The following is a 25512-nucleotide window of genomic DNA, read 5'->3' as shown; positions in this document are numbered from 1 at the left end:
GGAGAAAAGGTAAAATCAGAAAACGAGTTATATATAATCGGTTGTATGTACAAGGGGTACGTATAGTACGTTGGGTAGAGCATATAGACCGTGGTTGTGAGAATACGAGTGTTTTGTGCGGGTTACACCGAACAAAAGTATCGATAATAGGCTGTATGTGAAGAAATGGTTAACACAGTGATGCTTTGATTAGCCACACCACTATTACAATGCCAAAGGTTTGGTTTTGCTTTTAAAGTACGAGCATACAATGTACAGAGCCGTGCAAAAATACGATCCGACTATTTGGATTCGGTAAAATCCAATAGAGAAGCAAAAATGTTAGGCGTCTACGTTCGCTACTGGTTAGTACGCGGGGGTTACACAAGCCGGACGCGACGTCATATATTTCGGAAAGGATCGGACTATTTCGGATTCCGATCATCACAATGACGATAATAAAGGCACCTGCGGTCGAAGGGAAATAAAATTTTGTTTTGATTCTTATCAGGCAGTGAACTATTCCACACTATTAACGGTAAGATGCCAGGGTTCGTTCTACGTCATCATGACGTCACCGCTAGGACTACGTCACACCTACGCAGGAGAATTAGCATCGCCACGTATGCATTTGAACGTCAGGCTCGAGGAAGGATAAGAAAAAAAAAAGTCGTGTGTAATTATTACAAATTCACCCGCCACCCACCCCTGTTTACCATAGAAATCATATACTACGTTATTCGTACGCTGGGTGGCGCAAAAGATTATCGCAAAGGATTTGTTCCTATCTACTGACGTCACATGTGTACACTGTTATTTCTACCAGCTATTTCTACGTTTGTGAAGTTTCTATTCGTTTATTATTGCATTTGTGACGTCACAGTGGCGAGCCAAACCAGCGGCTGCGATTGGAGGATAGAGTTGAGAGAGATACGCGTGCAACTTCGGGAAATTTCGCTGAAAAAAAGATAGAAAAAAACGGAAAAAACGCAGAAAACTTAAAACTTGAACGAGCGATGCAATAATTTTCACACTGGTTCGAACATGGCACCGTGAAGCTGCCGCGCGCTTTAAACGGGTCCTTGTGAACCGAGCGCTGGTGGCAAACACATGAATACAGGCGTGTTATACGTCTTAGGTATAAGAAAAACAATATTTACAATCAGGATATAAAAGCAACCAATTTGTGCTTTGAAAACCACCGAACTATGACGTAACAGACCCACATCCAATCAGCTTTCAGACGAACACGTGATTAAGGGTACGTGAGGCCAGCTATCAGTGGTCCTTGCTGTAAAAAAATGTTAAAATTAAAATATGAAGGTTTAGTATAAGTGTTTTCAGCAAGCTTTGTTTACAGATATGTTCGGGGTAATAGACCAACTCTGACCTCAATCTTAGGTCGTATTTGCCGAGCTCTGGTACTTCATATATGTATAGAACACACAGAATATTTAAAAGGTGTACGAATACAGTAGTCGAAAAAAAAACATTTTCATCCGCAATATCAAATGTACAAATCGTCGTAATTACCGAGGCGAAATGACCGGCCAGTCCCCCGGGAATCGTGGCGGTCAAACCCGGCTGAGGAGATGCGTTCTGCCCGATGTAGTGTTGAGCTAGCGCTGGGTCAGCGGAGGTTAATATTTCGCCTGCTGTTGTTCCGTTAGCGAACGCCCTAGCACCAGGAGAGGGCGAAGGATGGTAGCTGGCAAAGGCAGGAGCTGCAGCTCCATGGGCGTAGCTACTTAGTACTGTAGGAAAGATATAGAGTTATAATAGATTGAGGCGAAATTGTATAATTCTATTGTGTAGTCCATTTGGGTAGTAAACAATAAATATATACAGAATTGTTTATAGTATGTAAAGGGTATATGGTTCATGTTATTTTCTTTTCTTCTCCTATTTGGTGGTGAACAAAGAACTAACCGTATGCTCAAAACAATAAGAAAATCAGCCAAAAGTTGACTACAATAGCATTAGTGTGTAACACATTAAACTAAAAAGCCTATTATTTGCATGGGTTAAAGTGAATCTAGGTTAGATCACTAAGCGAATGCCACCTCTAAATAAGAAGATATAAGTAAGCAGAAACCTGATGCAACAAAGTCTCGTTTTATATCAGCTACTGAGGCCGGCTGTGTTAAGTTGCCTGCTGTAGGGGTGGCCAGGGCCTCCAGACGCCCCGGAACTGGCGCCACACCGACTCTGGCAAGCCCTGCCATCGCTGTTGTAGCATCGGGGGTATAGAGCGCTTGGGCAGGAGCAGGGGATGGGGCTAGGGCAAAACTGGGGTGGTAAAAAGCCCCAGTGCCCGTAGCGGTCGCCGCTGGGTCCACGAAACCTAAACGGGTTCGTGTGAGTTTGGAAGAAAAAGGTTTTACCAAATACCCATGCTTTTCTATAAGGGTTAGGTGTGAGAATTTTCGGTTCATTGCGCTAAGTAAATTTTCAAGCTATCAGTAGTTGCTAACTTTTAAGACGTATACGCTTATATTGCTACGTAACTGGCGATAACAAGTCTTATTTAAAAACATTTATAATTTTTTTCAAGTTTTTTATTCTTTAAAAAATTGCAATAATTTGTTATCCAAAACCGTTTTGATGTAGCGCGCCCACGTGCGGAAAGTTTAAACAATTATTAGACCAGTAGGTGGGGTTACATAGCTACCTTGTATGTTTATAAACCTCGGGAGTATATGTTCGGTTATTAAAACAAACCCAACCGTGACGTTACAATAGCAACGATACTTTTGCGCCCGCTACCATTTTAAACAGCTTCAAACGTCCTTTGTTACACAACAAAGCCCTTGAAACACTTAAAGCTATTGTAACGTGCCTGTAGCCCTCCAGCCGGGACCGGATACCGCACAGTACTATGGGAAGGCCACATCGTTAAAAATGGCGCCATTGGGAAATTGGTTACGTCGCCCTTACGTATTAACCCAATCTACGCCTAAGCCGCGCATTAGAAATTAAACAGCGCTCATTATGTTTCGCTTTGCGTAAACTTAATGCATTAGATGAGCAAGCATGAGATTGAGGTTAATCTCTTAATTGTACGTCATAGACATGTTCGTAAACGCATTATGACGTATAATACTCGTCGCCGGCTAATGAATACGAACGCAGACCGTTGTTACAAATTATTTCATTAACCCGATTCACTGCTACGCATCTATCTAGCAGTATAAATTGTAAATTTCAACTCTGTGGTCTAAAATTAGACCACGTACATTCCCTACACCGCCACCACCGTGCAAGCAACTACAGCATTGCAAGCATATTACACATAAACTTACTCAGAGCTCCTGGATAAGCCGCATATGCAGATGGGTAAGCATACGCTGTGGCTGCTGCCGCTGCTGGTCGTCCGTATGCCAAACCTGGAATGCCTGCCGCTGTCAAAATATGGGGTAATGAGAATTTAGTGCGTCCGAAAATGTATACCCCCAAAAGAGTTCAAACGCCCTAAAAATTACCACGCATTTGATACCTTATATGAATGAATAAAACCCTTTTACTTTCGCGTGGTGGGGCAACGATAGTTGTAATAACACGGGTGTTCTGTTTTATACAACTCGAGCCCGCTTACGGGTTACCACGTTTATGTAACTTTGTGGGTGATTATTGTTTGAAAGATATTTTTTTGTCTTATGTATTGTTGCCAATCTGGAAGTCGACTTGTTATCGTAGTTTAACTGACTCACCTAACACATACGCCGATGATGGGTCAACATAAGTCCTCCTTGCTGTTCCTCTCGCCAAAGTTGGCAACATTACTTCTTTAGGTTGTGCTTTTTTGCACTCGACCTATTAAGGAAAAATGGGAAATTGATGAGAATTTTGGGTAATTATGGTAATATAGTAGCTAGGAAAAGATGGATAACATTAATATCACAATTACAAATCGTGTTTTTAATAAATAACAACAACACGTGTATGGGTGTACTATTTAGGAAGTTTATTTGCATATTTTCCTATGGTTCCTAATACAGTTTTTTTAATAATTAACATTTTTAGGATCGTGGGGATTCGGGTATATAATTCTATAAATATTTATTGTTTACTACAAAACGGGACGATAAATGAGAATGAAAATATGGTCACTCTTACTGTTTGTAAAAAGTGATATTGGTTTGTAAAAGAAAATAGATATGGTATTTATTTTTACCATTTTGTTGTTGATTTCGTGGAAGTGAATTTCGCAAACTTTTTCGACCGGCTCTTCGTTGTCAAAAGTTACGAAGCCAAACCCTGATAGAAAAATTATCTTTTAAAACTTCAGCAGTTTGCATTTAAGCCGGCGACTGTACTAACAAAGCACTCCGTTAGATCCGTGGCAACTACAGAGCAAATACGGCGCCGTAGTTCCAACTTACACACGTCACACTGCAATGTTTGTACTGTTCACCAAGCTTACAGTGTTGCCCAGTAAAAAAGTCGCGCCGATCGCGAGCGGAAATAATTGTCTTAAATTTACGTTCGGTCAACACTGAGTAAATGTATAGTGCGGGATTTCGCGTATTCGATTGTCAAGAAAGCTGCTTGTGACGTCACAAAGCAAATGACGAAGCAAGTCAATTTATTAATCGCTGTCAACTGTCTCGAAAACACTGCCGAACCGCGCTATAAATTTATGACGTTTGTTACGTCATAATTACCGTAACACCTTGTCGCCAATCGAACAAAATTATTTGCCAATTAATTAAAAAATAATTTGAACACAATTTGTTTTACAACCAATTTTTCTTTACCGTGTGCAAACGTAAATATTTTATTACTCGGCCTAAAAAAATCTACGATAAAATACAAAACGTCACGAAAGTTTCTCATTCGTTTCGTGAGAACACTGCCATGGGAGCGGCGGGCTCGAAATATTTGATTGATTCGAAACGAATGAATAGAAATCACAAACGCCTTGGAAAAACACGGGGTATTGTTGGCTTGGGCAGGTTTGGACTTACGCACAGAAAAACCTCGGGCCTGAGTAAACCGTCGCCACAACGCCCAATACTTGGCTCCCTTTAGAAAAAATTTCCTTGCAGCGAATCTTAAAGGGACATACCAACAAAAAAAATGTATATGGATAGAGATGCTCAAATGGGGTATGGAAGTACCAACAATCTTGTTTCGATTTTTTGAAAACTTCGGTGATACCTTTAGGTCACAATTGGGCATTTTGTTGGATGACCCTTTAAGCTTTCATATTTTAACCAGTTGTATTGCTTGTATTGCGGCTTTAACGCCACCCACGTGCGCGGTAATTAATTAAATAAATGTATTCAGATCCTGCTAGGGAAATAGCAGCAGTGCGAAATTCAAAGCTAAAATACGGTCGTTGAAGCAATGCTTAATACGGCTTCAATTGTACGCAGCCGTGACTTTTAATTTAACCATTTCCGTTACGCCCGTCGAGTGTTAATTAATAAAACTTTAATTGTACCATTATTCGTCACTCTACAGTTACGAGTTGCTCTGTTTCGTAATAAGTGCTTTCGAAGTGCTCGGCGCGAACCGTTAATTACCAGACCACAGTGTTGACCGCGGAACATAATTTCGTTGTGTGCAACACTGATGGTAACGCAAATCAAACGGCTTATAAAACCCGCCCGATATATCGTTAAAAATCGATTTGTATACCCGCAAAACGTGCCAATATTTTACCCATAGTTAATTTCAATTTTTAAAAATATTTCTTTCATACATTTTTTTATACGATTTCTATGACCGATGACGTAGCTCGCAGCTCTGCCCACTTGTATAAAGGGTCACAGCTGTACATAAGGACACTCGTAATAGTGTGTCAATGGTACTAGCCTCTCGTATAGAGTTAGCACTCCGGTAAAGCGGACCTAAATCACAGAAGTGCTTAATACTGTTTCGATGGATCCGGGTCCGTACGTATTGTGACGTCACAATCCGGGCATTCGGACGCCACCTTTTCGAAACATGTTTGCTTTACAACGGATCTCAAATTTATTAAATACACCAACGTGCCGGTAAGAGCGACCGTTTAAACTGTTAGTAACGGGATAAGAATGTATTCATAACCACCCTGCTACCGCGACGGTTGCTAATAGCGCAGCAAAAACATTGGGATAACTTGAACAATGAGTTTAACGGCTGTAATCGTAACAATGGCTGTTATTTTAACTACTTATTACGTGACATTTGCCCACAATGTCGTTTGTTCTTTTACAATTTCATACAATCGTAACGAAATAATCGCCTGAATTGGCAACGATATACAGTATGAAGCTACGGTCGTGACGTCACTAAATAAACGCGTCATAGGAGCGTTGAAATTGTTTTTGGGGTAGCGTTTGAAAATCGCGACTGTTTTTTTTACCGAAACTATATTCTATAATCACTCTAGACTCTACCACGTCTCACACCGTGCATTGTGCTATACATCCTTCTACGTCACAGATACGTCATAACTACGTCATAGTGAGCTAAAACTACTCAAATTAACCCACAACAAATTGGATCGAAAACGCTGCAAAGGAAGCAAAACCTCCTTTTTCTTACAAGTTTAGTTACAGCACAAAATCTAAGACTCGGTTTAGTTTATGCTAGTATTAGAACGGTGGTTCTTAACCTGGGTTCGGCCGAACTCCCAAATTCGGACCTCTATCCGAGCATTTTCCCAAAAAAAACTATACGTTTTTATAATAAAATGCATTTTTTCTGTAAAAATATTGTTTTTTCAATGACTTTAAACATTGGACAGTAAGTACATAGAGGTACAAAGATTCTGGTGTTTAAAAAGGTTAAGAACCACTGCTGTATTTTACAAAAAGCTGACAGAATTACGGTCCACGTTACTGCTTAGTATGGGAAACATAGGTGGTCTATGGTAAAATAACAAAACTAATCTACGTGGGTTGTCTATTACATGTTCTGCTTCGGCACACAAGCTACCACGAAACTTACGTCATAATAAGCACCATAGTGACGTCACTGAAAAATTAGTAAATTTCGGATTTTTTCTTTTAAAGTTGAAATAATAAAATAATTTGTGTTAAAAGTGGTGACGTCACAGTTTTGTGACGTCATATTTATGTGATGTCATTATATGAACTGCTTACCTCTGTGGCGGTTCGTCTGTTTGTCGAACATTAGCATTGCATCTTCAACCTGCACAAAAATCAAGAAATTAAATCCTGGTGCACGTGCGTCACTCATGCGTGTCAGTCACGTGGCAAAACAACATGACGTCAGGGCGCCGTCGTTACGCCTGCGGCAGGAGGCGGAAAATGTAAAATAGTAACGATGATAAGATTTCGGAAGCGTGTATTTCGAAGAATGAACTTAACCCAGTGTGACGTGCTGTGACGCAATAATGAATGTAACAATAACCAGTATCGTGAGAGCGCGTTGGTAGCTTGAAGGAAACCACCTCTGTAATAACTAAGCTCATTATTGCGTAATTATAGGCCGCTGTGACGTAGCGCGGGTTCTTGAGAGAAATCGGCAAAGTGCAACAAACAAGCGGTATGTGACGTCATAATAGGGTTGAGGGTCTATTGGAATTGTTCGAGGACATTGGACAAAAAACTCAATCAATTATTCAAAGATGGATTTGGAATTTCGTCGCGGTTGCCAATTCAATACTCTTACACTCGTTATACATGTACAATGTTAACTCATATGGTGGAAATGTCCCTTTAGACGGAAATTAAAACTATATGGTCGCTGTTTAAACACCTACAAGTGTAGTTTATGGGCGTAATGCATTTATACGACGATCGTGTCATAAAAATTGATTCAACGTATAATAAAATCTTAAGGGTGGAGACTCCTTTTCGGTTTGGATATAAAATATTTTAAAACTGATTGAAAACTATATTGTGTATTATTTCAATTTCATTTCCTCTTTATAATATATTGTAAGGCAAGCCAAAAGTGTTGTTGGGTTCACACTGCGCTCTCTCAAGTCGTTATTACTTGAATTAAAGTTAGCGTGTGGTATCATTACGAAATACACCTGGTGTTTTACTCGCATGTAGGCGACATTCGTCTCCGCTACATACGACTGCATCAAAGCCGACTTATATTACATTTCACGCCAATATTTTAACCTTAAAGACAGGAGATGTTTCCCTGTTTTATAAATGCACTACTAGACACGCATATATACAGTAACTGCTATAAATGCACTTTTTCAGGTAAATGTTTTATATAGTTAGGTGGGGTAAGATGGGACATATTTATCTATCTTTTCTAGTCCAACAACAATATTTACAACCCCGCGTCTTTAAAATAGCGTTTCTAGTTTTCAAAACACGATCAGGGAATGTGGGATTTGGGTGCCAAGGGTGTCCCATCTTACCCCACAGTACAATAGTTCAACACTTCGTGCCCATTACCTTGCCGTATGTTCCGAAGTAATTTTTGAGATCATCAACCACTGTGTTGGCGGACAATCCACCAACAAATATTTTTTTCGTCCTTGTCACCATCTATGTAAAACAAACTCAATTTTAAAAACTTGGATCCGCAAATAAATAGGGTACTTTAAGTAAAGCTACAAGATGTGCATATTTTCTATGTGTATGATATTCTATATGCCTTGTCACCATCTATGCATAAAAAATTAAAAACTCAGATAAAATAGAGTACATCATGGCCTATACTCAATGTATTGAGTAGGCCATGGGTACTTAAAATGATAATGCTCGTATTGTGTTGAAAACAGTTTAATTTTGAACTATAAGCACCGTGTGATTTATAATTCTGCGATTTGATTTTAACTGTTATAGTTTAACTTTGGGCGTTTCTGTATATGCGAGTTGGAAAGACGGTCTGTAGGTTTCTAAAAACAATATCCGACCATTTTGGCAAGAAAGTTACAAAAAGAAATGTTCGTACATTTGCATGCATATACGCATTGCAGCCGTACATGCGATGCGAGTGTTCTGTAATCTAGCGATAAGACAATCACAACTCGTCAACTCGTTTTAAAATATGTTTGCTTAACAACGAATTTCCAAGTTATTAAAAATACACCAACGTGTCGGTAAGAACGACGGTTTAGATACATTCGCATGTATATGCACTACCATATGTGTATTCTATACTATATGAGGGTTTTTCTATGACGAAACAAGCATTGATTGTACAGCGCATAATCACCATGTGACGTCACGTCCTTGGGAATAATTAACAATCGGATTTAGAACGCATGTAATTAGGCAATAAACAACGTATCGATGAAAAAATCCATTAGGCCAGTTTACAAAATGTTAGCTGGAGGGTAAATTTGAACTGGCTTAACCTACGGTTAGTTTTAAAACATGTGAGGTATATTCGAGCACGAAACCGTCCTTTCAAGATTTTCCGTGTTCTAGAATTCGATACACGGGACAAAAGAAAAGCGACAAAGCAATTGTTTACTACAATGTAAAGGCACGAACACTTGAGATGTGAGATTATGTTCCACTTTTAACTTGCGCTTTTTAACGAAAGGTTGAATTCTCTTTTACGTGTGAAATTATAAACAGCTCGAGATCTAACGAGTAAAACACAAGTACAACTTAAATTTCAAAGCTACGCCGAAATCTAAATCCAGAGGGCATAAAAGTCAATTTAAACGCAATAAAAATAGGGTTTGGGCATCAAAATTTGAAACCGGAATAAAGGTACATCATAAGTTTAGGTGCCATAGGCGAAACTAGCGGATCAGTTTCAAAAAAACGGCGACGGTATTTATAGATTGGCCGCAACGGCTGTGCTGGCAAAATTTCCCTTACCTTTTTGGTTGTTGACTTGTGAAATCTAATGGAATGCCTAGAGTTATATGCTACAGCCAATTACACGTATACACCGTTCTAATCTACGTGAACTGAAAGCTACGAAATTAAAGAGTTTTCCTGGAAAAGATTATAGGTTAGAAAAACATCTTAATGTTTTCTTTAACGAATAACGCTTGGAAAATCCCAAAATACTTCGTGTAAACTGTAACACGGGGCGTTAACTTATCTGCCACGTTAGGAACTATTTCATAACTGTCTTTGACGGCTTCATATAGCCCTGTCTCCCCTGAAGCCTAGTGTATGATTTGTGCCTGTTATAAGCCTGCTTTATGCCGGCACTGAAGCGTAGCCGGGACAATTGTGACGCCACTGACATGCTTGATAAAAAGCATTCAGCACACAATCGATGGCTGGCGTGCCGCCGCGCGAATACGGCAGAAAATTTGCGAAAATCGTCAACCGGGCAAGAGAAATATAAACACCTTGTATAGCGTTAACTTTTCATTACCAGTTAGAATTATTCGGAATTTGGATTTTGAAACAGTATTGAAAAACACCATCGTACAATTGAGTATTGTGATAAGTTACAACACGCTTAGATTCTTTAAATTATCTAATTGAACGGAAGTGCTAGGGGTCAGGGACCAGCCCCATGTATTCATACATACCTATTGAGGCGTGAAGACCCCTGGCCCCCCTCACCCTATCTCGCCCCCACGTTCACGCGTGCTTACAGCACTCCCCACCCCACACCTGAAGTTGCTCAGTATTGAAGGTCATGAGTGAAACAACCTATTTTTGGCACTCAAAATAGCGCGGCTCATTGACAGTGCAGAAAACTATGTTTAATTTCAAATCGTTATACTTAATCATTTCCTCTCAACTGATCTGTCCGTAATAATAGCTCTCTGCGCTTCGTCACAAGCTAGCTTGTTACCTGATAATCATAGGGGTGCCAGGTCATCGACTTACCACGCGTGGTACGAAAAAGCTCAAACGTGCGTGACGTTACTAGTGCGTAAGAAGCGTAAAACGTAGCCGAGAACCACAGAATCCAGTTATACAGGCGTCATCCAGGTGCATCTGCGTATTTTCAATTCAACCGTAAACTTACGACCATAGCTTGCATATAACACAAGAGCTTAAAACCACAGGTATGATTCATGCGCATATAGCATAGACAAGTTATATTTTATAGCACCAACTTGCTATATGACCGCTTCGTTTAGCCATGAGGCGCAAAATCATATCTCTATTCATATCTGCATTTCGCTCGAAGGTATTTTTGTGGCTGTTTTATCTTATTTTTTGCTGTTGCTCGAAAACTGTTTTCTAAAAATACCCTAAACATAATGCCTGTACGAATTCGCAGCGAAAGCGTTTCGTCACTGCGTTTATTTAATCAGCTTATTCGCTCACACTACACAGCTTCCAATTTATTCGGCGCTCCGCAAGCACCCTTCGACGAGTCGAGAGCCTACTAATAACTGTTCCCAATACGAGCTCCGCAAACAGAAAAAGAGCACAGAAAGAAGGGCCCACACCAACGGTCGTTGGAGACACGCCTACGAACGACAATTGCGCCGGTAATCAGTCGGAATCTTATACAGCGCCGCTTCAAAGGCAAGAGCTGCTGGTTTTTATTATACACAATGACTCTCTTTTTCTAAGCAGCTAGGCCCATTCAGTTCTTATTTACGCACTCACTTGAACGGCCGAGACCTCTCTTATAGCTGTATGCTTCTAAACTGTTCGCGAGCTATAGTTTAAGTAATAATGTACACATGGGCGTCGAACATACATCTCATGTTTGTCCAGCACACACTTCTACCTCCTTCTAACTTCGCCTTTCAACGCAGGGCAAAACGCTATGTTATAACTTGCAACGTGACATGATTAGATACGGAAAAAATGCTGCCGTCGTATACTGACCATGTGAACGCAGGAACCTAAAAACACACAACAAAACTGAGCCTAAAACAATTCTATGGAACAAAAAGTTCATTAAGTATCTTTTCAAAATGCAACAACTTCCCTTCTTAACATCATACTACGCTGAATAAACAGAACCAATACAACACCAAACGTACAGAGCATTCGAAACGATTAGGAAACAGCCACCGACGGTCCGTCTGAATAATTACAAAGGTAATCGAGCATTGCTGTCGTAAAGCGGCTTCGTCCCCAACTAATAATGCTAAATCTTGTACCGGACAACCGACCATTTCATTTATTCATGACCTTGTATATCAAGCTTGCTTTTGAGTAGCTCTGTCGTCAGCAGGTCAGGTACTCCCGGATTTCTATTAAAAGTGAGTGAGGTCTGCACGCGTGGGGCTTCTAATTATTCATCATATTCCAAACTGCTACGCTAAAGTAAAAATAGCTCCACGCAAACTGAGTGGAACTCCCATAGACCTTTGTTAATTGTTTAAAACACGATGCGGATATACGATATAATGTGCTAAAGGTGTCCCATCTTACCCCACATTATTATATGAACTGCTAAAGTAAAAATATCTTTACGCAAACTAACTAGAACCCTCGTCACACCCACCACGTGTTTCAACGTCTTTACTTGTCATGGGGTGTGCGTAACAATTGGGGGCTTCCGGCCCTTTGTTTCGTCATAAAAGAACTCAGGTAGAACAAACGCAGTGAAAGGAGCAAATAGGGAGAAAGTTCGCGGGTTTGCCTACATACTGCCACAAAGACGTCCAAATATCCTCAAATAGAAGCCGAACTGTATAACCAAGATTTCACGAACCAACGAAGCATATATTGGGAAAATAGAAAATTCACGAGAAATATGACGAATAACAATCACACACGTGACCGATTTTATTTAGGCAAGTTACGTCATATATATAAATTTACACACAAAGAAAAAAATTATAAACGTGCGTCCAATAACGTTAACCTTCGCCACAATATATTCCCGAAATACCTAAAGAGTTGTCAATGAAATCGTGTTAATCTGTGTACCTGTCGCAGCGCTGACGAACCGTGAACAGCGTAAACGTAGCGTACGCGTGGCAGTGTTTACCAAACAAAGAAAAAGCTTAAAATCCGGAAAGCCAACGTGGCAGTTTCAATTCGTTTTGGAATATCGCCTCATTTGCTCGTGTGCTGTATATACACCTAAACTCCGTGCGACCCGGATATATCATAGACCAGCACAACCACGAGAGGTATTTGTATAGAACACTTAACAGAAATGCGTTCTTAGTTCACGCTTTTATGGGTGTTGCGGTAATGGGCAAAATCTAGCCTAAATCCCAGTTAAACCCCACTTAGAATAGAATAACGTGTTTTTTTTTACAAAAGAACGCAAACGGATTTACCAAGTTATTTTAATGAAATAAACAAAAATACTTGCCCGAGTCTGGTCTTTCCGTGGCACAGCAATTTTCGGGTCAATCTATTAAAAACATTTTTAGTTAACAATACTGTAAAAAGTAAATAACTAAATGTATGACGTAAATCATTTTGTAAGTTGGTAGAAAATATTTTTAAACGACCAATATTATAGTGTGTAAAAGTGTATGTATAACGAATTCGTTTTGTTAGTCGACAAATAAGGTACGTTTCAATTGATCGATTGTGTCCTTGTTATATCTACACAATTGGACCACACAATGGTCATTTTGGTGTAGAGTACGAATCGATAAATGGCCAACACATTAATTACACACCAGTAAAACAGCATGTACAATATAATTTGGCATTGTTAGGCATGAGGTGATTAAATGAATCATCCTATATATTTGATAGGATTCCATGCGGATAAAAGGGAGCTGAGATTTTACTTAAATTGAGCCGTTACCCATCTACCAAATTAATAGGATATCCATGTTATAATGCAACAGTGAATATTGGTGTTAAATTTTGATAATGTCTGAGCAAAGACAGGTATATACTATTGTGGTGTTTACTACTAAACGAGCCGATAACAGAGAATAAAAATATATGTTATCTTATCCCAACCATATGTAAAAGAGAAAGAAAACATGAACTATCTTACCCCAACCTAATATAAAAGAAAATACAAAAGACCATCTTACCCTAACCTACTTATGTAAAAGAGAAAGAAAACATGAATCATCTTACCCCAGCTAAACATAAAAGTGAATGAAAACATGGACCATATTACCCCAACCTAATATAAAAGAAAATAAAAAAGACTATCTTACCCCAACATATTTAAAAGAGAATGAAACCATGATCCATCTTACCCCACTTATTATATACAAATAAACTCACGGGCTTTTGATCTAGAACATGCTGTCCTTGTTCCAACATCTTATCGACGTCTTTCGGTTCGGCATAAGATACAAATCCAAAGCCCCTGTTATATGGGGAGTACACAACACGCCTACAGCGATTATCGATGCATGTTCAGTGACGTCATAATAGCTAATCAGAAACTAACTTCCGACATGAGAAATCACATGGTGGAAATCACATCAAATTATTGGTGATTTTTTTTGTCATATTTAGCAGAATATTAGTGGTTGTGTGAGTTTTTTAGAGTTTTAAGCCAAGCTGGCGTCGGTTCTGTTTTTTATAAGCGCTATGTTGCCACCTAACGGATAAAAATAACACTGTCTATCTGGGTAAGATGGAATATGTCTTTGGCACACATATTATCTAATGTTTTTAGTCGTGTTTTAAACAGCGCTGTTTTAGAGACGTAAGGCTGTAGTTATATAATTCTTTAAATGTTACTTACTACCAAATTGGACAATAAGATATTACAAAAGCATATACCACCTTACCCGACCAACTGTATAAAATATTCTCACATTAAAAGGCAGCACACAATATTTAAATTCATATATAGCATATGCATTAAACATAGACGTCATATAAACACGTTATATTATTTTTATATAGTCATAATATATAAGCTCACCTGGAACGTTTAGTAATAGGGTCTCTCATAACCATGGCGTCAGATACTTCCCCAAACCGACTAAAATATTCCTTCAAGCCTTCTGTAATTAATATTCAGGTGTAAATATTCTCTTAATTTTTGCTAACACCCTACTGTTTTAAGGTTTCTGCTTATACAAGTGTTTAAAATTGGTCGAACAGCTATATAGTTTAAATAACAACCTGTTGGTATATATTTAAGATGCGAAGATATCTGTTCCATAAATACGCTCTAAGTCGACTGCTACTTTACAAATGATTGTAGCAATTTCCATATACATTAAAACCTGCGCCTATATAAAGCCTGTTTTGCAAGTGGCGAAACGCGAAAATTGCCCTAAATTGACCCATACATAATTATTTCTTAAATTTTTTCTGCCTATCGTTGAACATTGTGACAGAAATACATCACGAAATACCCTGGTATAAACACACGGCTCAGTATGTGTCTCTTGCCGATAATATGAATTCCGGTCGCTGAACAACGTCAGATACAGACAGCATGTGGTTTTGCGAGTTACATTCTGCAGATTTCGGCCATTCAAAGTTAAGGGTGTATTAACAACCCATATACCGCCAAAACACTTCTTTTAGAGCTATTATTTCATGCTAGAGGTTTATAACACTTACCTGAGCTGGTTTGCCAGCTAAGACCGCCAACGAAGACCTTTCTGCAATAGATTTACCAAAATCGTTAAAATCAATACCACCCTATAGAAATATTGTTAATATTGTTGACTATATAATTTCAGTTATCAAAAATGGTTAGTTTGGGGGTGGACAAATTGTGAAATATTGTTCAGAAACAGAAGGCGTGTTGGCATGTTGGTCAGTCTAAAGTAGCTTAGGCCTAGGGTATAAATACAATGCTAAAGTTAACGTGTACCACTGTAGGGTCTACTAAATACATTCTACAGAACGAACTTAAATGTGTGTTGTTACAAGCACCCAACAGTTTGTTTAGCTCGGTGTGTTACCGGTGGTAACAGCACACTGTTCGCCTTTGCGTTTTTGACAGCACCATTTGTACACTTGGCATACAATACGAGTACAATGGCAAGTCTGTGATATCAAACATATAGTTCCTGCTTTTTTACCTTGGGTCCGCTGTGTCCGGTCCAACTGTTGCCAGCATTGGGCTTTCGGGAATATCTGTCATACTAACTAAACCACAGTAATTGACTTGAACTAAGCTACTAAGTGACTATAAACTACTTGCAATAGCTGAGACGCAAGCAAAAACACGATAAAACTGGTTCTATCGGACACTTAATTTTAATATTGTACTCGAATCATTAGGATAAGATTTCTAATTATCGAACAGTCTTGGCTTAATTATAATATTTCTTTGTTCCGTTACAATAAGGACAATAGATTGAACTATAAACGCACTGTAGCGCGACGAAAACTTGCTTTGCTTCGCGTCAAAATATGGATAGAGTACTGCTGGCAAATATTACGTTGTCTGTTGTCAATACGTCGTCGATATTATATAGCTGTACTTATCTCGAGTAGTTGGATAGACCCTTCACGTGCCTAAAACTTGTATGAGAGCATATACCTAAAGTGTTTTCAACATACGCTGCTAAAACAATCTGTTTTCCGTCCGAAAGTCACTGGGTACTCGCTTTGCTACTGAGCGTAGTACACATGCTCATTAGGCTTGTTATAAAAACCTCCCCGGTAAAAGTAAAAAAAGCATGTGTCGCTAATAGGCACCAACACAATTGTTCTAAATTGAAATTCTGCCTATCATGATTGCTGCCTTTTATAGCACACTAATGCTGTATATATTAATGCAGTTCAGCTATCACATTCGCTGCCCTATGCTCCTCACAATGATACCTATGTACAGAAGTACCTCTGTCGTACAGAGTGAAGACTCCGAAAAATAACAAGTGCTGCCCGCGCAGCAACACAGCAACATTTATTACAGACTTGTTTCTGAACATAAAACCATTCGGGAACACTGTGGTTAGGAATCGGGATATAGGTTCTTAATCCAGATTAAAATATGATTTGAAAGCACGTGAGCAGTTTATGGACCGTCAAAACTCCATCAAAATAATTAAAGAAATAAAGACCAGGGGATTATCTTGGCATTATTAGTAACGAAACTATGTAATATTAAAGAAATGGTGTTGTAACTAAACTGCTTGGAAGGAACAATTTGTCGCGTTTTGTCTTTTACTTCTGTTGTTTATCTTTGCTACAAATAAGTTAAAATCGTTTTCCAAGTCACCAAATGAGATTTGCTTTTCCAAATTCCGCTTGTCGTGTTCAGGTGCATCCACTACCACCCGTCTTGCTGACGCGGGAGAATTGAACACTATAGAAAATAAAAGGCCATTTATAGCATGTAACTGAATACACATTTTTTAGATATAGCGACAAAAATTGAATTATTTCCCAGAAAAGTTACACACATGGTAACTAGTAAGCAGGCACTAAAACAGAACACCTGTGTTACAACGATTGTCGTCTTCTGCATGCCACGCGAGGATAAATAAGTTACATTTCTTTGTTTACACAAGTCACTCGGTCACATATAAAACACTACCTGAATCTGAATCAGATGATGACGTACTCGAAGTGGAGGCTCGTGACGTCACGTGAGTTAGATCGCTCGAGAATGACGTAGGCTCGTTTGTGATGGACACGTGACCAGGTTCGATATCGTTGCACGACTTTGTGCTGACGTCACTTCCTGTTGAACCGTTCAGTGACGTCAGAATGCTGACGTCAGTGTCGGAAAGATTTGACAACGTGTAATTGTTACGTAGAGGTAGAATCTGTGGATCACGCGAAGGTACAATGTCTTGAGGGTTGTCTGCTTTGTCAAAGTTACCACAATAACCGTTGTCCTTTACGGATTCCATCTGTGACGTCACAGAGCTTTCAGCGCTCGAGCAATCTACCTCAACCAAGTTCGGTTGTCGTGAGTTTGTGCTTGATTCCCCATACTTATGATGGATGTAAGAGGCAGCATCGATGGAGTATAATATTGCGTTATCAGACACAAGTGCGCATCTTAGCTCTCCGACGCCATCTTGCGACTGGTATGAATCAAACCTTGTAACTTGATCATCAGTGGCAGGTGCTGAGAAACCCGACTCTGTCTCAGTTACCTCATAACAGGACGCGTCGTATGAATTACAAGAGACAGAACAACCGGCAAATACCATTGAAGGTATAATATCTTCACCTTGGTTTGACAAAACAATATCTTTGTATTGCCCAGAACAAGTACAATCCATACCAACTTTCAAAGCCTGCGTTTTACCTTTACTGTCCACCCTGCCGCCTTTGCTGGGCATATCTTTATCTACTTTCCAATGCGTCAGGGCCTCGGTACTACGAACTACTGATAACGGACTGCCGTATAAGTTGGGTAACGACGAACCAAGTTTATGAGACTTGTGTCCTCGTTTTTTCCACCACTTCCGCCGACGACGCTGGATTTGCTCCTGTGACGTCACAATACTCTCTTTGGATGCTCTTTCCTGCTTCCCTAAGCGAGACAAACTTCCAAATGGCGACGTAAACCTCTTGAGAGAGAAATACTTACGACTCTTTGGGTCGCCCGAGTTTAAATCTGTACAAGAAGACGCCCTGTCCGCTTTTTTCATGTAACGAGACCCCAATTGCAAGGTCGAGTAATCGGAAAATCGTTCGCTTCGTTTTAAACCTTCTTTTCGCGGTGGGGCATTTTCTGGACTTTTTGCGTCATCACCCAATACGTCACAGTGGTTTGTATACTGCCTAATAATCTCGTTTGTGACGTCATTTCGCTCCGAATTTTCAAAACTTTTATCAGGGTTATGTATTACAGGAAAATAATCCACAATATTTCCAGTCGGTTCCTCAATAGTATGGGCGACGTTCTCACAACCTTTCATTGGCGTCCCTACTTTGTGTTTCTTCTTCCACCATTTAAAAATGCTTCGAATCGAACCTCTGGTTCTGGCATCGGACATTACGTTTTCTGTGCTTACACCAAACGTTGCTCAATTTTGGCAAAATAAAATGTGTCAGCATTCGCGTTCAGTTTTAAAAAAGTTAAAATATTACTTTTATAAGTCTGTCGCTGTAAACAAAAGATTTCACTACGCTATTACATATGCCACCAATGCGGTAGTTATGTTCAGAAATCTCACTATATGCGATTGAAATACTAGGAAAAGCATAGTATACGCAGGTTATTTTGGTACAAAATTCTGACGAACAGTGCAATCATATAGGAATATGAAATATAATACAATTGAAATTTTCTATATATAACTTCTACTTCGTAATCATCTCATCTTGACAAATTTTATGTAGTTTTCCCTCTAGCGTGTTTTTAACGACTGCAGTTGTTTTGCTGCTAATTCTTTTCTCTGTGCTGTTTTAAATAATCCCTCTTCTTTTCTGTATTCAAAGATATGAATAAAATTTATGTTATGATATCAAAAAAATCATAAATTGAGCGAACTTTTACGTATATAAAAGTAAATCAAAGATTTAATTCCCAACCCCGCACCTACAAAGAACCAAAGCACCTATATGTCGTCATCATGCCCGGAATTTGAAATTTGATCTTAAAAAATGAAACTCGATTCGGAGGTCGTTCTTTTCTCACACTGATTCAAACGTTGGAAATTTACCAACAAAGTATATAAGATTTCTATATGTACGGAATACATACTACAGTATTCCCACCTGTGGTAAAATAAACTGTTTGAACAATGTATATAAACTGTATAGTAAACGATGATGTAAGATGGTCCATGTTTACATTCTGTTTTGTCGTCCCATTTGTCGGGCAAAGAATATACCCGCGTTCTTACGTCTATAAAAGATTTTATAGTTTGGTAATTGTTATAACAATTAGGAAATATGGGATATTGTGTGCGAATGTTATCCATCTTACCCCACGGTACTATATAGTAGGGAGGGGGGAGATGGGACACTTTTAACACATAATATCCAAATATCCTGATTATGTGTTAAACATTTAATAACGGTCTATGTGAGTCGTGAGAATACGGGTTTATAATTCTATGAATGTTCTTTATTTACTATACCAAATGGAACGAGAAAACTGAATAAAAAGGTGTCCCATCTTTCCCCAACCTAATATAAACGTGTATTGCATTATATAGAAATTTTAGAAACTACAATAGAATGACAATAGTGGCTAAGAGTAGCAATTTCCCCGCCGGTTTAAGTCAAGACGAAACGTATCACATGCCGTGTATAAATATTTTGTCCGGACTTGGGCGGGTGGTATCTACTGGTAAAGTTACCATTGCTCAAGGGCATTTTATAAGCTATACGAATAACTTCTTTGCATATAGTTATATTATCTGTACCATACGTTGTAAAGACAACATGCTGCAATTTTCTGTTAGAAATATAGTTTTTACTGCTGTGGTAGTAATCAATGTCTTAAAACTCTCAAAATGTAAGTGGAATTAGTAAGTTTTAGACAAATCTGCAAGCAATATTATATAACATTTTCACGATAGCTGTAAAAATTCGTTTTAAATTAATTTTATTTAAACTTTTGTGCCAGATTCGATTCGTAGATATTTTACCAGACGCCGGTTAAAATCCGTTTAACCCTTTTGAAATTTAAATAAGATCGTATAATACGAACACGACGCAGAAACAATGTTTAGTTTTTCGTGATGTTTTATATTGTTTGTCAGGTTGCCACGCTCCTTCCAGAAACAAAAGACAAACAGGCAGTGTGACGTCACAAGTAGAAGCAACGACACGCATGAGAGATTTCTTCGTTAGTTGCCTAAGGTCAAAGGTTAGTTTACATTTTGCAGGAAAATTAAACTTTTACTAAAGTTTGGTCGAAATTTTCCATTATAGATTGTGTTAATGACAGATGATACAGTTTTATAGCTTTTTGCATGACAGTATAAACTAATCCATGAAATAGTAATTTAAATTCGAAATTATGATAATTTGGTATCAAATAATGGTTAAATTGGTTAAGATAAATACAAAGTATCGATGTCTTCATATAAGTCGTTTCAGCGCCTACGGCTTATACCTGATGCCTTTCTAAAACAACGCGAACGCATATAACATTGGCGTACCTTTAAATAACTAGTATTTAAATAGTAGGGTGGGAGGAGATGGGACACATTTTAACTCTGTTTTTTCGTTCCATTCAGTATAGTAAAGAAAAAAAATCAAAGAATTATAAAACCGTATCCTAACGACTTTCATACACCGTTGTTAACTGTTTAAAACAAGATAAAAATATTTGAATATTATACGCAAAAGCTGTCACCCCAACTACGGAATGCCATCACGCTTTGTTATTTTTCATTCACATATTTACTTTTTTTAAGGTTGGAGATATATGGGACTGGGAAAGTGTTATAGATTTCAGCGTGCTTGATTCGGCTTGGTACAAAAATACGGACGAAATACACTGCAGGTAAAAATGTGCCATATTAAGTTGGGCCATTTACCACCCAATGCGGGTCTGTTAATGTTATTACTATATTACTAAGTTTTAAAAGTTTTAAATACAGATGTAATATACATGGGAAATCCTATGCACGCCAAGAGCTGTTGGGGTTTAAGCAAGAGTTGGCCCGGTACACAAACATCGACTAAAAAAATAATAATAAAAGGCAAAGTTTTATGCGGTTTTTAAAACACAGAGCAGACGACAACAACGACACCGCCGACTGTTGGAGGCAACAACTTGGGGCTTTTATCTCGCCTGACTCTTTCCTCGGTTCCCCAACCACTGACTGTATTGTTGAATTCGCAACAGGTGATCCACCAGTTATACTATATGACAGTTATATATTCAACATTTTACTGTACGATCCATACATTGGGGTAAATATTATAAAACTTCAACAATTATTTTTTTGTATGCACAACTTTTTGTAAACGTACAGAAAAATCATGGTTTGAGTCAAAACAGTTTCGGTCTTTCTAGTCATATAACCAACCAACACGCGTTTTAACTGTTGGTGTATTGATTCTTTGTTTGATATATAAAAGGTAGGTCAACTTCATTAAGTGTTGGAAGAAAGAAGCGACAAGCATTTCCTACCGGTATGTCGATTCTTTAATTCTATATAGTTCTTTTACAACAACGTTTCCAACATATAAATGGTGTTCGTTTAGTTACTTATAGAATATATGTTAATTAAGTCTGCCTAAAAAAAATGTATGGCTTGTAGGTTTCTTGTTTGTAGAAACTGTTACTTAGGCATTTTTTGTTTTCTAATTCTTTTAAAAAAAAGTTATTTCGAAATTTGCTAGGTAGTTCAGAAGCTGCTTTTGGCAATTTCTGCCGCGGTAATGACACCAGTAATGACCCCTTGTTTTTATCTCCGTATTTTGTAAATTGTATTCATTCTACTGTAAGCAAGCGTCCAGTGAACAGCTGTACAATTTCCATTTATTTTTAGTACGAAGGTGTACGACATACTTCGCAAACGCTCCAACCACCCGTTTGTACAATACTTGCACAACAGACAACGTTGTTCTTCCTTCGGATCGAAGACGGTTAGACTTCGCATCGTTGACCGAGTTCGTAGCAGATAACACTCTTTGCACGTAAGGGGTTTCACTAATTTAAATCACACGATACCTAAATAGTCTAACTAGTACTTGTATTACGGATTAGTAGTCGTATCTAGAGTACGACAATAACAACAGGGTTTGAGAAAATGCTTTCAAGAATTTTTATAAATAATTTGCAAGTGTAGGATATATTATAAACGTCTATAATGTTTTAGTTGCCTTTTATCTTTACCCTTAAACGGTTATTGCCCTAAAGATTAATACGAATTAATGAGAATCGTTCATCAGGTTTAAAAACTATGTCAGAGGTCTTTATTATGTGCATATTATATTTGATTCATATTGACGATACAGATCAGAGTTAGCGGAATGTGGGCCCAACAACGAAGAGACGATTACTGCTGGCGATAATTCTGTGCCGTCATGGCCGTTTCTTTTTGAGGCTATTTCTCTGGACACATCTCCCGTGAAAAGTGTGGCGACAAGCTGTAACAGAATATTCCCAACTGCGCGGAATGACGGTATAAAGTTTTTTATTTATTTATTCTTAACATTATGAGTTGAATTTATTGGTGTTGAGGTTTTTTGTATTATAGTAGGGTGGGGGAACATGAGATACCTGTTCATTCTATTTTCTTGTCCAATTTGATAGTAAACAAAGAATATTCAAATAATTATAAAACCGCATTCTTATAACTCCCATAGGCCGCTATTAATTGTTTAAAACACGATCAAGATATTTAAAAATTGTTTAACAATCCAGCCAAAAAAAATTATGAAATTATTTTATTATATAAAAACAGGCTTTAAAACAAATTTCAACCTCATTTGTTAAACAGAATCCCGCTGTGGCCAATGGTTAAACTGGAGCCCTTGCGCGGCAGGATTTCGATCACGTGGTCGGACATGCCCCGCTGATTTCAGGGGCAATAGAGCACAAAGGAGAAGGTGCCAAACCAACAGACCAGGTTGCGGAAACAGACTCCTAAGCAGTTATGCGTTCTATCGCTTAATCGGTTTATTCATGGGATAATATGGTAGGATAGGGGAATATGGAACACCTTTTCATTTAATTTTCTTGTCCCGTTTGGTAGCTAACAAAGAACTTTCAAAGAATTATATAAACGTATCCTCGCGACTTTCATAGACTGTTGCTGTAATTGTTTATAACACGATACGAGTTATGCGCTTAGGGTGACCCATCTTCCCCCACAATACCACATATCAATTTTTACAAAATTTTACGGAAGTTTTGATTTACGAAATGCTTAACATTATTCTACCAACTTCGTAGAAGACTAAAATAGTGTTTGGAATTACTTTTTTCTTACCAAAGTTTAAAATATCTGAACTTGTGTTACCTGCCACTTTGGTAGTACTTTTGCATGTAACGTGCATGTAACCTCCAAAGAATATTTAAGTTTTCGAAACAGTTTACCACGAAGAGTTCTCAAGTTAATACAAAAAACGATAAGAAAATTTTGATCGCATAGTGGCGCTACAGAGCATTGCGTTTATTTTTGCGAGCTGAAACCTAGAAGTCAAAGATTACAATTATGCAAAAACACAAGTGACAAAAATGTTTAAGAAATGCACAATTCGTTTATGTCTTAGTATAATGTACCATGCCCTGTTAAAAACCTGTGCAAAATTGAAATAAAAGTAAAAGGTTTAATGCCCGAATGCCTGTCGGATTTATTGGAGTTTAGAAACCCATACAAAATCACAATCCATTTAAAATCCTTTTTGCCCAACCCACGTTTGGGAATTATGTTCTATATATTTTTGTGTACACATATGTCATCGCAAAGTAGGTATGCTTTGGGGTTCGTGTCAAGCTCCTTTTGTCGAACATATTTACTTCGGATTGAGAACCACATTGTTCTGATACTACGGACCACTTTCTGGGAAATTTTCTTTTGTGGCTTGTTGGTTTTAAACACATGCAAAAGGCTGCACAGCTGCGGTTTTAACATGCAAAAAGAATTGCACACTGAAGCAACGCAATTGCATTCTTGGCTTGCAGACTAGTATTTTTGTTATTGTTTTTTTTTTGCATTCGTTCGTACTTCGTTTTTAATTTAACATATGACTCATAGTTATTTTAACAGGTTGCAGCAATAATTTAAAAAGCAGGCATGTATTCATATAGGCATAAACGCCCATTTATTCAGTGCTAAAACTTCTGAAGCCCTTCTTCACTAATAGCAGTACATTTTTGTATGATGCGCATTTGTCTGGAATTTATCACATTTCGTTAAACTAAACACCCAATCTTAGAAATGCATTGTAGAGTTACCAGTGGTAAATCGGGTAAATATACTGTGCTAATAGAAAACAGACAAACCAAAAAGTCAATAATGATTATTTTATAAAATGTAGAGAAATTTCCCCAAAAAATTAATAACTTTTTTATGTCACAACAGTAGCTAAGACACACTTCATTGAACTTATAAATTTCTTCCTCCCCTGGAAGCTTAATTAGATTTTGCCCAAAACACGGCGTATATTTTCAGCGCCTAGCTACTGCACGAAATCCAATTACGCCTTCGGTCGCGAACGTTGCCACACAGAACGCTGTGGTCTGTTACGTCACAGTGCAAATACGAGAAGGCGAAAGCGAAAAACCAAACCAGTGAATGCGGCAATAAATGAATCTGACGCGCATAATAAGAAAGCTGATTAAAAGTGGATTTTTATATTAGTGTTATTGAGATAGGATTGAGATTATGCTTTGGAAAAGTCCAATATATGCTAGGGTTTATGTAAAAGGAAGTCAAATGGTCGCCAAAATTGCGTTTTCGATTCGTCAAGCCGCATCACTTGATTTATTGGGTTTCTTTTAGTGCATGGAAAGTTCAAATGAAAGCGGGCGAATGTTAGCGACTAAAGTCAATCGACCTTAGCCCACTTTCCGCAGTCTTGTGTTGAGGAATGCCGCAGCTAAAAGGGCAAGACTTATATATACGTGCCAACTGCTTACAATCGTGGCATGACAGGCAACTTGCGGTGTGTGGGGTGGTGTTATTAGCAGTTTGAGGTTTTGGAACAAATCCAGGTCAGAAGAGGTTTCGATATTTGTTTACTGAAGCCAGAGACCCTAAGATCGGATACCGATCTGTAGTCTCACGTCATAGGTCCCTCTGTGACGTCGAACGCGCGTTGGATGACGTCATCACGTTGCGTAATAATCCCATGTTAGGTAAAGAGCATTCGGCGCTACCAGATCGCTTTTGACAGTAAACATGTTGTGGCGTTAACGAGCAAGTCCATATTTAATAATGGA

The 25512-nt window shown here is 38.4% G+C and overlaps 3 protein-coding genes across 7 annotated transcripts; 1 reads left to right on the top strand and 2 right to left on the bottom strand.

The window, feature by feature from the left end:
• Window positions 1-816: 816 nt before the first annotated feature.
• On the bottom strand, window positions 817-15928 carry LOC149729981 (RNA-binding protein Musashi homolog 2-like). 5 transcript variants are annotated; one of them, XM_089886604.1, is made up of 13 exons: window positions 15773-15927; window positions 15306-15346; window positions 14656-14737; window positions 14004-14115; window positions 13120-13161; window positions 8355-8447; window positions 7074-7122; window positions 4154-4236; window positions 3690-3792; window positions 3282-3380; window positions 2075-2323; window positions 1513-1733; window positions 817-1270 (listed from the first exon to the last, which is right to left on the bottom strand). In XM_089886604.1, exons 1-13 carry the CDS (start codon window positions 15832-15834, stop codon window positions 1235-1237), a joined length of 1272 nt encoding a protein of 423 aa, XP_089742730.1. In that variant the 5' UTR covers window positions 15835-15927; the 3' UTR covers window positions 817-1234. The 5 variants fall into 5 exon arrangements, with proteins under 5 accessions (XP_089742730.1, XP_089742731.1, XP_089742734.1 ...); XM_089886605.1 differs by having other exon boundaries at window positions 14004-14088; XM_089886608.1 differs by lacking the exon at window positions 2075-2323 and having other exon boundaries at window positions 15773-15928.
• Window positions 15929-16692: 764 nt separating this feature from the next.
• Window positions 16693-18774, bottom strand: LOC149729980 (uncharacterized). The gene is made up of 2 exons (XM_089886599.1): window positions 17236-18774; window positions 16693-17004 (listed from the first exon to the last, which is right to left on the bottom strand). The coding sequence occupies exons 1-2, from the start codon at window positions 18650-18652 to the stop codon at window positions 16823-16825; spliced, it is 1599 nt and encodes a 532-aa protein (XP_089742725.1). The 5' UTR covers window positions 18653-18774; the 3' UTR covers window positions 16693-16822.
• Window positions 18775-19963: 1189 nt separating this feature from the next.
• Window positions 19964-23705, top strand: LOC149729979 (uncharacterized). The gene is made up of 8 exons (XM_089886611.1): window positions 19964-20121; window positions 20369-20475; window positions 21029-21117; window positions 21347-21462; window positions 21699-21752; window positions 22112-22259; window positions 22581-22747; window positions 23066-23705. The coding sequence occupies exons 1-8, from the start codon at window positions 20049-20051 to the stop codon at window positions 23257-23259; spliced, it is 948 nt and encodes a 315-aa protein (XP_089742737.1). The 5' UTR covers window positions 19964-20048; the 3' UTR covers window positions 23260-23705.
• Window positions 23706-25512: the final 1807 nt, after the last annotated feature.

Source organism: Ciona robusta, chromosome 10, assembly GCF_009617815.1.
Source record: "Ciona robusta chromosome 10, ASM961781v2".
NCBI classification, from domain to species: domain Eukaryota; kingdom Metazoa; phylum Chordata; class Ascidiacea; order Phlebobranchia; family Cionidae; genus Ciona; species Ciona robusta.
This window is presented reverse-complemented; position numbering and strand designations above follow the sequence as displayed.

Coding starts and splice junctions, on each gene's coding strand:
- LOC149729981 (XM_089886604.1), bottom strand. CDS start 15,834: ATGACAGATATTCCCGAAAGCCCAATGCTGGCAACAGTTGGACCGGAC. Junction 13,162..14,003: donor ATGTTCTAGATCAAAAGCCC/GTGAGTTTATTT, acceptor TGTTTTTAATAG/ATTGACCCGAAAATTGCTGT. Junction 8,448..13,119: donor CACGGAAAGACCAGACTCGG/GCAAGTATTTTT, acceptor TGTTTTACATAG/ATGGTGACAAGGACGAAAAA.
- LOC149729980 (XM_089886599.1), bottom strand. CDS start 18,652: ATGTCCGATGCCAGAACCAGAGGTTCGATTCGAAGCATTTTTAAATGG. Junction 17,005..17,235: donor ATCATCTGATTCAGATTCAG/GTAGTGTTTTAT, acceptor TATTTTCTATAG/TGTTCAATTCTCCCGCGTCA.
- LOC149729979 (XM_089886611.1), top strand. CDS start 20,049: ATGCTGCAATTTTCTGTTAGAAATATAGTTTTTACTGCTGTGGTAGTA. Junction 21,118..21,346: donor ACGGACGAAATACACTGCAG/GTAAAAATGTGC, acceptor TTTAAAACACAG/AGCAGACGACAACAACGACA. Junction 21,753..22,111: donor GCGACAAGCATTTCCTACCG/GTATGTCGATTC, acceptor ATTTATTTTTAG/TACGAAGGTGTACGACATAC.